This window comes from Triturus cristatus, chromosome 5_2 (genome assembly GCF_964204655.1).
Source record: "Triturus cristatus chromosome 5_2, aTriCri1.1, whole genome shotgun sequence".
Lineage (NCBI taxonomy): Eukaryota > Metazoa > Chordata > Amphibia > Caudata > Salamandridae > Triturus > Triturus cristatus.
Window position 1 is genome coordinate 708,380,060 of NC_140588.1, and position 12,814 is coordinate 708,392,873.

Consider the following 12,814-nt stretch of genomic DNA (forward strand, 5'->3'; position numbering starts at 1 on the left):
GGCTCTGGGCTGGGCCAGGAGAATTTGGTATCCGAAACCCCATGGCATGAGCATCTGTCCTTCGATCTAGCTCCCGATTTGCGAGGATCAACTCCCATTTACTTTGGATCTTCTGTCGCAGCAGTAGGGCAGGGTCTTGCACCTGAGCCTACACATGCTGCACCTTCATGCATGAAGATTGAAAAGCAGAAGTTGATTCCATTCGATCTCCCACCCATGGTGGTTGTTTTCTTCACAGCTGGCTGCCCTTCCACAAAGTCAGTGTACGAATTGTACCAGAGACCACCAGGTGGACTATCGGCTTCATGTGGATTTCTTATGGGTCAAGAAAGACCAGGTAGTACAGAAAGAACCACATATACACTTCCTAAGAAGCAACCCCCATAGGATTATGGGCTCATTCCACTTGGGTTATGGGCTCATGCCACTAGAGCCAAGTCTGCTATTACTGCATTGGCGCACAGACTGCCCTTCATGGAGAACTATCAGGTTGCTTCGTGGGTGCACACATTTACAAGGCAATATTCTCTTGCCAGTCGGGCCAGTAGGGATGGGCACTGTTGGGATGGAAAGTCCTTTGTATGGTGATGGATGGGCACCTGTGATCTCACGGATTGTGGTTTTGTTTAGGCCTGAGTGGACAAAAAAACTCTGTGGAGTTATGCAAGTGGCGAAGTGCGTCATGAACTGCCATTTGCGCTGATTTTCCTGCTGCTCTGGTAGAAATTCTACTTAAGTGGCAGCAACAGTAAGTTGGCGAGCTCAAGCGGGGAAGAAACTGCTCTGCGGAGCAGAGTTTTCTGCACTTTTTGAGCTCCGCGGAGTGCGGAGTACAATAGGCTCCGGAAATTCAGCGCACGGGGCGAAGTTCCTCGCCCAAGCCTAGTTTTGTTCATTGGTAGGAGGGTGGGGGGGAGGTCCCAAAGTGCTACCCTCCTAAGTGGTAAAGGGCTTTTGCTTTTACCGAAGAGTTAAGTAGCACAATGTTAAGTTATGCTGCTGTGTGCTTAACTCCTCCTTGGCCAGCAAGGTTTTAGCATGTATGTGTGCCTAATCACCCCCTCGGCCTGTTTTGTGTGGCTATTAGGAGTGGTGTCGCATCTGTGTCTGGAAACCGATTATAAAAAGTGGAGCTTGAGCCTCCCAAAATTGTAAAGACTGGAGCTATACACCACTGTGGAGCAATTCAGCATGACTTCTGCATTTTGTGACCAGTGCTGGTGACTAAGTTCTGCTAGTCTCAATGCTGGGTGATGGGACATCACACAGGAAAATCAAGACCACTCACCCAGGAACCGGGAACACTAGCTTATGCCTGCTCGCCAAGACCAGAGAACCTTGTGAGGAGGAGAGGGTTTGGAGGGAGAGAGGATAGCTGGAACCCTGTTGAGGGGATCCCTGAAGCAGTGTGAGATTTAGGTCTGCATTGACGATTGCACCGATCAGCCTGTCCACCCTGGTGTGCTGTTCGCGACCCCTGTATGCAAGGTGGGAGCCACTGTGAAGAGTAAGAGCCTTCAACCTTGTGCATTGCTGCAGAGAGGAATGGGCCATTGGCCATGCAGCACTGTAACCCAGTGGAAACGTGACCCTGGTGCTGTGTTGTTCACGACCCCAGTATGCCAGTGGGTGCTGCAGTGAAGATTAAGGACCGTCACCCTGGTGCATCACTGTGGAAAGAAGCGGGCCGTTGCCTGTGCTTTTTGTGACCCAGAGGGGCTATTGTCCTGCATGCGCTGTTTGTGATGTCTGTATAACAGGTGGGGGCCGTGGTGAAGAGAGAGGATTGTCATCCTGGAGCAACATACGCAATAGTGAAGAGTAGCTGGTTGCATCCATGACAGCAGATCATCGATTGAACCACCCTAACACAGAAGAACCTGAGACCAACTGCTGGGCACAGGAAGACTGACCGCATGATCGAAGGAGCAACGTGGATACCTGCTGCATCACCTGCTGTATCCAGACTTCTGCTGACGGTGCATGCTCGGACCTGATGGACTGCAGTTCCAGCGAGAGCAAGTAAGACTGTTTGGTGGGGGGACTTGCTTTGACTAAAAGTGCTACGGCACTGGGACACTTTTACTTTTAAGCAGCCATTGGGGAACTTCTAAGACTTGTACTGAATAGCGAGGCCCAACCTGAATGTTGATTCAGACGAATGGGGAATAACCGCCAATCTGTGGATAAGGAAGTGGGACTCAGGAACTTACCTAGACAACACTAGACCGCCAGCCTTGCAAAGACTGTGTATTATTTATTGTGTGCCGTATTTCACTTTTGTGTTTGTATATAAATATAACTTTTGGCATAAATGCAAATATGTGACTGAAGATTAATTTATTAGAGTTGCTGAGCGTGCTTTTTAGTTGGGAGTCAGTGTACACCTTGCACTCACCTCCATCATGAGAAGCCTTGGGTTGCTTGACCCACGCTACTACTGAGAGGTATGTGCTGAAGAGGTGGTTCTTGGCCCAGTTCCTCAGGACCGATGATAGATTGGGCCCCGGGATATTAGGAGTAAAAGGTAACAGTAGCTCCTGTTTGCTCCGTAGCCCTCTGAAAGGGGTTCTCGCAGCCATTTTTCAGACCCACCACCTTGGGAGGTAATGCTTTGGTATTTATTCACAAGGTGAGGTTATTTCTGTTAGAAGTATCCATCAGAACAACAAGTGATTTACCTTCGGAAATGCTCTTTCCAGTGGATACTCTACCCACAGATTCCTCACCAGAGCAGGCTCTGTATGATGGCTTCTTAATATGCGTCAATTTCAAGGAAACAGTCTATTGAGTTCTAACACGTTTTGTCTATTCTTTGACTATTTAATTCCCTTCTCTTTGTCGATATCAGCCATCTCTTCCACTGAGAATTCACTGCTGAAAAGCTAGAAGTTTCCACAGCTCACGGTACCTTGCGAGTCCTTGTTCCTGAGGTCATTAGCAGGTGGCTCAAAGTCTTTAAGGGTTTTACTTACTTCTAAGATTCAATATGCTATAGCTGATGTTAAGCACAGAGGGCACCGGGGCAACTGTGAACTGTTCTGGGATTAATCACCATTGAAAAGGCATGGGTGAAGGATGCATGGGGACGCGGATACATACACCAGTGCCCTGTTTGCGATTGCAAACAGGACACTATAAAGGGCAGGTGACATTGTGGAACAACACTGCAGTTGAGGAAACCCCAAAACTTAGGCACATTTGCCAGGGGAGTTTCACTGAGATTGAGATGGTCGTTATGTACCTAGAGTTTTTAATTGTTCATCCAGCATTGAATTCCAGCATGCTGAAGCACCTTGCCCCATTCAGTTTGATGATTGTGTTGACAATGGGAAGCTACTTTCACGCTTAATTAAATTATTTGAAATTGTGTGTTAGTGCAGATGTGCAACTGAGCAGGAGGCTTGACCTTCTTCAGGACAACATTTGGGAGAGTGACGGATTGGGAATATTCATCTTCATGAGTGTTAGAATCCCCCAGCTCCTTTGTTTCTGGATTTGGAATTAAATGAGATTGTGTTGGGAGCAACTGATGTGACATGCATCAGTTTCCGTGTTTCTTTCTACTGTCTTGTAATATAGGAGTGCTCAAGTGCCAGATTTCATGACAACAATGTGGAACTTACTGAGTTTTGGTGACGGCTACAGTGATTTAAACTGGATGGCTTCCATCAAATTTAAAGTTGTCCCAGTTTCTAGGAGGCCCACCACTTAGATCCCTTAATTCTTCCCTTGATACTTGGTATGACCTTGTCATTGTGTAGCTTTGCAGTATATCTGTGATATAACATGTACTTCATACTGTCAATTCAGTCAACAGTTGTGTGTCATCTTCAACTGGACTTGATGATGCTTTCAGACTCTCTGCAGGTGACCATGCATTCTGTTTCTGACTCTGGTGGTGAATTCTCCTGATCCAATATTTCCTCTTCTTCTTTCAACAATGAACACTGTTAATTCATCCTCTATATGTGCGGCTCTGGGTCTAGAGGATTCATAGGGGCGACTAAGCTGCACAGTATCCTTAGGTGGTTTTGTATTTGCTGTCTCAATATGAGCTGCTTCAGCTAAGAGGCACTGAAGGCCTGTAGAATTTGCTCTCTGTCACTTTGACACCTTCTTGAACTATTCCGCAGTGAGCTGTGCAAAGTGTCCAGTGATCCTGATTGATCTTGCCTTGTCTGGCTCAAGAGGAACCTCTTGCAGGTGATGTTCATCTGTAGATGGAAAAGTGATTTGATGACCATACCCACCCTCATGAAGTCATCCTCCATTGCAGTGTTCTTTTTTGTTTGATACGCCCCCCCTTCCACAATGTGGAGCTGCATCAACCTCACAGTGTCATCATCTGTGACCTGCATCCCCTTTGAATTTTCATGTAGTTCTGTCATCCACATTTTCTCTTGGAGCCTTCATTGCTGGCGAAGTGTGGTGGTAACAGTAGAAGAGCACTGGCCGCCAGGCCCTACATGGTCACAGTTGCCCCAGCTTTGCAGTATATCTGTGATATAACATGTACTTCATACTGTCAATTCAGTCAACAGTTGTGTGTCAGCTTCAGTTGGACTTGATGATCCTTTCAGACTCTCTGCAGGTGACCATGCATTCTGTTTCTGACTCTGGTGGTGAATTCTCCTGATCCAATATTTCCTCTTCTACTTTCAACAATTACCACTGTTAATTCATCCTCTATATGTGCTGCTCTGGGTCTGGAGGATTCATCGGGGTGACTAAGCTGCACAGTATCCTTAGGTGGTGTGTATTTGCTGTCTCAATATGAGCTGCTTCAGCTAAGAGGCACTGAAGGCCTGTAGAATTTGCTCTTTGTCACTTTGACACCTTCTTGAACTATTCCACAGTGAGGTGTGCAAAGTGTCCAGTGATCCTGATTGATCTTGCCTTGTCTGGCTCAAGAGGAACCTCTTGCAGGTGATGTTCATCTGTAGATGGAAAAGTGATTTGATGACCATACCCACCCTCATGAAGTCATCCTCCATTGTAGTGTTCTTTTTGTTTGATACGCCCCCCCCTTCCACAATGTGGAGCAGCATCAACCTCACAATGTCATCATCTGTGACCTGCATCCCCTTTGAATTTTCATGTAGTTCTGTCATCCACATTTTCTCTTGGAGCCTTCATTGCTGGCAAAGTGTGGTGGTAACAGTAGGAGAGCAATGGCCGCCAGGCCCTACATGGTCACAGTTGCCCCAGCTTTGTAGTATATCTGTGATATAACATGTACTTCATACTGTCAATTCAGTCAACAGTTGTGTGTCAGCTTCAGCTGGACTTGATGATCCTTTCAGACTCTCTGCAGGTGACCATGCATTCTGTTTCTGACTCTGGTGGTGAATTCTCCTGATCCAATATTTCCTCTTCTACTTTCAACAATTAACACTGTTAATTCATCCTCTATATGTGCTGCTCTGGGTCTGGAGGATTCATAGGGGCGACTAAGTTGCACAGTATCCTTAGGTGGTGTGTATTTGCTGTCTCAATATGAGCTGCTTCAGCTAAGAGGCACTGAAGGCCTGTAGAATTTGCTCTCTGTCACTTTGACACCTTCTTGAACTATTCCACAGTGAGGTGTGCAAAGTGTCCAGTGATCCTGATTGATCTTGCCTTGTCTGGCTCAAGAGGAACCTCTTGCGGTGATGTTCATCTGTAGATGGAAAAGTGATTTGATGACCATACCCACCATCATGAAGTCATCCTCCATTGTAGTGTTCTTTTTGTTTGATACGCCCCCCCTTCCACAATGTGGAGCAGCATCAACCTCACAGTGTCATCATCTGTGACCTGCATCCCCTTTGAATTTTCATGTAGTTCTGTCATCCACATTTTCTCTTGGAGCCTTCATTGCTGGCGAAGTGTGGTGGTAACAGTAGGAGAGCACTGGCCACCAGGCCCTACATGGTCACAGTTGCCCCAGAGTGGCCTCTTTTAGAATGAAAACACGGTGCAGTGTCTGGGCACAGAAGTGCAGCACCGTCAGTACTTGTGTTAGATGGGCCTACACAAAATGGTACTTCGCCAGTTGGTTGACAGTGTCACAAGGGGCTATGTAATGGCAGCGCACCTAGTGGCGGGACCAAGCAGAGACCCAACTATAGAGAATGATATTTAGAGCTTGGGAGCCTCTTTTTAGGCCCAAGGGCCATGTGTGGTACCAAGGGTGTATGCCTGACAAAGTAGGTGTAATGCAGCAAGTGTTAAAATGTCCACGTTTCTCCATTATTGAACATACCAAAGGAAAAAGATAAAGATTCTTGTTTATTCAGCTTATTGGCAACATTTTTATGAAAAGTCTGTGACATATTATTTACTTTGCACATATTTTCAAAAAGCTATCAGAGTTATATTTATTATAAATTCCTCATCTCTATACCATATTCGTGATCATTAATTTGAATTTTCGTTGCTGTTTAGAAACCGAAGACATGGAAAATGATAAAGAAAAGCCTAAAATCTTATGGCTTATGTTCTTCAATATGAGAGATTCTTCTGAAATTGATCGAGAGTGCTATGAAGACTTACCATCTAATGTATTTGTTTGCTCTGGACCGGATGCTTCTCTTGGAAATGACAATGCTGTTAAACAGGTAAAATCATGTTCATTATATTTTATTGGAATTACTTTCTTTTGTTTGTTCATTTTTTATGAAGTAATCTTTTTATTGATTTTTGTTATTAAAACAGCACCATCTCAATTGCCATAAAGCACAGATAATTAACGTTTGAGCAACACTCAGCCACCCACTGAATGCGGTATCTGTGCTCATCCATTCCTCAGTACAGGGGTATGAGTCTTATCCAACTATGAGAAGTAAGGCTTCCCCCTCCCAATATCTTTCCCACGTTCCCTAAAACCTTTGATGCTTCCTTTGGCATCCTGGGACTCATATCTGCCCTTAATGCCCCCACCGTCGTTGTTTGTTCATTTTAACCAGGTTTTGGCTATAATAGGTGTCAGTGCCGTTGAATTGGCTCTTGGAAGTGGGAGGAGCTGCACTCCAGATGGTATTTAATTTGAATACTCTCCAATTCCACAGCTTTCTTAACTTCCTTGTATAGTTGCAGTGGCATAGAAGTGGGAGTCCTGGTTTTTCTTTTCACCCTCGTCTGCGGCACTAGAGGAATAACCGTCTCTACAGTTCAGTACATTAGTAGTCCTGTTTCCAGGATACAATTAATACTGCTTTTATCCAGTATTGGATCTTTCATAGATTCACATGCCTGAATCATTCCCCGTCGTCAAAGTAGGAATCCCACGGTAACACAGTAGAGCAGTATGTAAAACTCTCATAGGCTATAATGGCACTAGGCCATCAGTTTAATAGTCTATGTCCTTGTTAAAAAAAGGACCAAACTTCAACTATAACCGATAAAGGGCTAGCACCCTCTGGAAAACTCCCAAGAGAGGCTGATTCCCTCTGATTTACCCCGTGTAAAGGGAGTCTCCCTGAGCTCTGCTTTTCTTCGAGAATATATATAAAGCCGTATTACTGCTGTTATGACGGACAGAAAAAAGTCCTTTTCCATCCCTGCAAGACCTGTGGAAAGTAAAGAGTCCATGTGGATGGCCTACGTAGAGAATGCCTGTACTGCCTCCATTCCAAGCATGAGGCAAGAGTGCAAGATTTGCCGCATTTTCTCCTCATAAACTCAGAGACAGGGAGGGGTGGCTTCTCTTGTGGCTTCAGCACACAAAACCGCAAAGAACATCTTTGGTAGACAATAGTGATACCTCTTCTAGGTCTCAAAAGAGAGCTAGGTTCCAAGAAGGAACTTCGAAGGAGACCAGGAAATCCCTGAAGACTTCTCTTCAAACTAAAGACTCGAAGAAAAAGGAGAAACAGAGATGATTCTCCTCACAGACAGCCTCATCTGTGCCATCTGCTCCTTCTAAAAGGGATAGACACAGCTCTCATACCTCCTCATATGTCCCGTCGATGAGCCATAAATCCTCTACCAAGTACCTCTTGACTGAGCCTTCACTGTCGATAGCAAGATCGGCGACGACCACGATTACCACAGTCTCGTCGTCAAGACAGTCAACAGCAAAAATGACAATGACACCCTTCTTGTCAACAGAGATTCAGGCATTAGCTAAACTCTTGTCTACGGGATGATCCCATCGATGCCACTACAGTCGACGATGACCTCAGCGATGATCATGTGGACTCTGTCGACGGCGGTCCCGTAGACGATTTACATCCCTCTGACAACGACACAGTCAACCCCACCATTGACGAGGATCCAGATCACAAAAGTAACCAAGGCATTTTTATGCCCTTAGAGTACCTCGCCCAGTAAAGTCTCTCCTCTGCCTCCAAGCCAGTTGTTACACCTTGAGCAATCTGATGATAGACTTTTTGGGATAGCTGGCAGTCCTTCGGAGCTGCATGTCAAATGCCAGGAAGAAGATGACGATTATGATGATGAGGGAGCATATTTTCCCTGTTCCTCAGAGGCATTATGAGCCCTACAGATTCTATCCAGACCCTCCACCTAAACAGGATAATCTACAACTAGCTAGATCCTATGTTCACGATCTTCAGGCTAGACTCACTGACTATATGAGAAGTTTTCCACAAACTCCTGAGGAACAACTTGGGGCACTACCACCACAGGTTGTTACCTCTCATACTCCAGCACCTATCCCTCTGCCAGCCACTCTTAGAACGATGTCTGCTCCCCATATAGCAGTGACATCGCAGGTGGAACCAGCCTCATCTGTTGATGACAGAGAGGATGTTGAGATTCCTGAGCCTTAGCCTTCTTTTAGATGTCAGGTGACCATGTTCTATACACGCTGTCCCCGCCTCCTCAACTATGTCTATTCACCTCCAGAAGATATTGGAGATTTCCAGAACCTAATGGAAAGAGCGGCAACCAGGTTCCACCTCCCTATGTCAGTTAAACAGTCCATCTGTTTCCTTTACGATTTTAAGGAACAAACAAGGTAGACGGTCCGGTCTATACCCATCATTGACCATGTCTGGCAAGAAGGGATCAAGATTATGAAAAACCCTGCTGCATTGGTAGTTGTTTCTGTCTCGTAATGATAAAAAGTACACGGCCCCTGAGGATGCTTTACAGGACACCCTAAACCAGATTTCGTCATTTCTCAGGTGGCGCAGCATAGATCAAATAACTCTTCCATTCTTATTCCGGTGCCACCGGGGCACTGTTTGGACAATATTGGCAAGAGATTTTCCACCATGTCTGCCATCATAGTGCATGCCGCCAACGCCTTGGCAATTCTGGGCTACTATGACTGCCAAATGTGGTCATATATTGGTCCATCACTGACCACGTTCTGGAGTACAGAAGACCTGAGGCAAGAAGATCTTGCAGGAGGCTGAGCGCACCTTCTCTGAGATAATAGATTGCACCATGGACATTGCCTCCACATGCTTCCGTCAACTAGCTGCCGCAGCAGTTTAAGGGTGCCAACGTTGGCTCAAGTTCACTTCTTTCAGACTTGAGGTCCAACCTAAGATACTGGACATGGCATATGATGGGGACACTTTATTTGGCAAGCACACTGATGGCGCTCTTCTTGCCATTAGAACGGATACAGCCAAATCCCTCGGCACCCTCCAGTACCGGAAATTGCCCTTTCGAAGTGTGCAAGGGTGCAGCTTCCCTTCTTACAGGGGTGGCTACCAATGATCCCAGCAGTACTAGTCCTATCAGTCCCAATACCCACCGGTATATCAACAGCAATCATCCCGCCAACTCTACTCAGCAGGTTTCTCTAAGCAAGGACCCCAAAAAGATCAACACCTCAGAGGTGCAACACAGGTCGCAAGCAGTGACCTTATCCGGGTACCAGCTATACCACCTTCTCATCCCATAGATGCAAATATCTCCAATCACCTCCATCATTGGGAAAGCATCACATCAGACAGATGGGTTTTAGACCTTATCTCCTATGGCCATACCCTAGAGTTTATACAAAAAACCTCCAAACACTCCACCAAGAGAAGCGCACCCCCCTCGTCTTCACTTATTAAGGAAGGAGGTCCTCATAATGCTTGCCAAGGGAACAATAAAGTTCCTACTACTCAAAAGGGAAAAGGATTCTACTCCTGTTTTTTCTTAATACGCAATAAATCAGTAGATTGGAGACCTATCCTAGATTTCCGAATGATAACTCTTACCAACATCCTTCTCTGTCTGAACAGCAAAGACTTCATGACCTCTGTAGAACTGGATGATGCCTATTTTCATATCCCGATCCATCCCAAACACTGCAAAACTCTACTATTTGCGGTAGCTGGTACCCATTACTAAGTCCTTCCCTTAGGCCTCAAGTCAGCCCCTCGCATATTCACTAAATGTTTGACCTCAGTGGCAGCTGCCCTCAGAAAACAAGGTAATCAGGTATTCCCCTCCCTAGATGACTAGCTGCTTAAATCTTAAACTCCGCAGAAGTCTGCCAGAGCTTCAAGAGCCTGCTTGTCACTTTTTCTCAAGCTTGGGCTCACAGTGAATTGGAGAAAGTCTTCCACCACTCCGTGTCAGATAATGACGTTTCTTGGAGCTGACCTAGACACAATACAGAACAAAGCCTTCCTCTCTCAGCCAAGAAAAAATCTAAAGAAAACAGTCCATTTCAGTGAGGTTGTTCAAGTCGCTCCTGGGAATGACCTTGTCAGCAATCATCTTAGTCCTATTAGCTCACCTCAAGATGAGGCTGTTAATGGAAAAACTGCAGATCCAGTGGCTTCAATCGGAAGAGTCCTTCGAGGACTTGATATCCCTTACACCACGAATAACAGACACGCTGAAGTGGTGGTCTCACAAACGGCGTCCATCGCAAGGCCTCACGTTCCTGCCATTGGTCCCAGATTTCGTCATAACCATGGATGCTTCTATGGAAGGCTGGTGAGGCCACTTACAGGACTTTCAGATCTAAGGAAAGTAGTTGGCACATCAGAAGACTATGCACTTCAACAGCCTGGAATTCAAAGCTGTTTTTCTCACCTTGCAGGCTTTCATCCCAATTAGGATCCTCGGTGCTGGTCCATACAGACAATATGACCAGCATGTATTATATCAACAAACAGTGAGGAACCAAATCTCTAACGCTCTCTCAATAAGCTCAAGAGCTGTTGAGTTGGCTTACGGCCCATGGGATATCCCTAAAAGCTGAATACATGTACAACACACTAGCAGACGCACTCAGCAGGACCACAGACAGTTGCCACGAGTGGGAACTAGATCAGCAGCAGCTAGACAAGATATTGTCATATTGGGGGACGATAGCACTGGACCTCTTTGTGATGAACAGCAATGCCAAATGCCAGTTCTAATCCAGTCGATACCCTCTCCCAGGGTCGTTGGGGAATGCCGTTTTGATGCAGTGGTCTGGAATTTATGCCTACAGCGTTCCCCCTTCCTACTGATTCCCAAATTTCTCACCAAGATGAAAGCTAAACACCGTCGCCTCCTTTTGATCACTCCTAAGTGGCCCAGTCAGCACTGGTTTATAAAGACCAAGACCATTTGCCTTGTATCATCGCCATCGCTCCTTACAGTGAACTAGGGCCAGATATTACACCCGGAGCCAGCCTCTCTCCAGTTGCACTGATGGCTCCGGAGTTCTATGAATTTTGGAACTTAAACATTGTTCAAGAATGCAGAAATAGTCTTTACAAGGCAAGAGCACAAGGCACTAACAAGATTTACAGATCGAAGTAAAAAAGATTGACTAAACCTGTTTCAAATCTCTCCTGAACAGAATGTATCTGATCTCCTCTCTCTGGCCAAGTCAGGCCTTGTTTATGCATCTGTCAAGGTTCACCTTGCTACGATTTCAAGGTGCAGACGTTCTGCTCAGTCTCTCTCTCTCTCTGTTCCACAAGACTTATAAAGCACGTCACAAAAGAACTCTTAGAGCTTTTCCCACCGGTGCAACTCCTCTTCCGGAATGGCACCTTAACGTAGTCTTTTCTCAATCAATGAAACATTCTTTCAAACCCATTCATAAGGCTGATTTAAAGTGTCACGCATGGAATAGTTGCTCTTTTGCTCGCTCTCACTTCTACACGACTGGTTAGTGAGATGCATGCCTCCACCACACAAGAGCCTTTTCTGTATTTCACAGATGAGTTTGTACTTCTTAAAACAAACCAGAGATTCATTCCAAATGGGTCTTCTCAGTTCCTCCTCATTGAGCCGGGCATACTTCAAACTTTTTTCCTCATTCCAGGCTCTCCGTATATTGGACATTAAACGGTGTCTCAAGTTTTACCTCCACCAAACTAAGCATGTTCGCTAGACAGATCAACTATTTGTCTCTTTTGCCCAAGGTCATCAAGGTGCTGCAGTGACAAAAGCAACGATAGCACGTTGGATTTCGGCAACAATTCAGTTTTACCACTCCAAAGCAGGCAAACCCCCAACAATGCATTCTACAAGAGCAGTGTCTACTTCAACTGCTCTGTTTACAAGCATTCCAGTGGAGAAGATATGCCATGCTGCAACGTAGAGGAGCACCCACACGTCCATCCTCCACTATTGTCTAGAATCAGTGCAGTGACGCAGCCGTAACCCAAGCAGTGTTACTCCATCTCTTCCAATAAGGTGAACCTCTTTAAGAAGAGGTGTTTTATTCATGCTAAGTTCAAATGTTCCACACTCCACATTGTAAGGCTGACGTAGAATTTGCTTTAACATTTGCCTTGTGTGTTTTTCTTTAAGGTGGTGTCTAGGTACAGGCAGTACACCAGTACTCACCATGTTTAGGCTTAGCATCATTGTGTCCTGCCTTTTCAAACTAGAGTAGTTTGACAGCCACATT

General features: G+C 45.6%; 1 protein-coding gene across 1 annotated transcript in view; it reads left to right on the forward strand.

The window, feature by feature from the left end:
- The window catches only part of CHM (CHM Rab escort protein), a 757,130-nt gene that overhangs the window by 721,954 nt on the left and 22,362 nt on the right, over positions 1–12,814 (forward strand). The window contains exon 14 of the mRNA XM_085607803.1: positions 6,430–6,602. Coding sequence (XP_085463929.1) covers positions 6,430–6,602 — 173 coding nt within the window. The remainder of the gene's footprint in view (positions 1–6,429; positions 6,603–12,814) is intronic.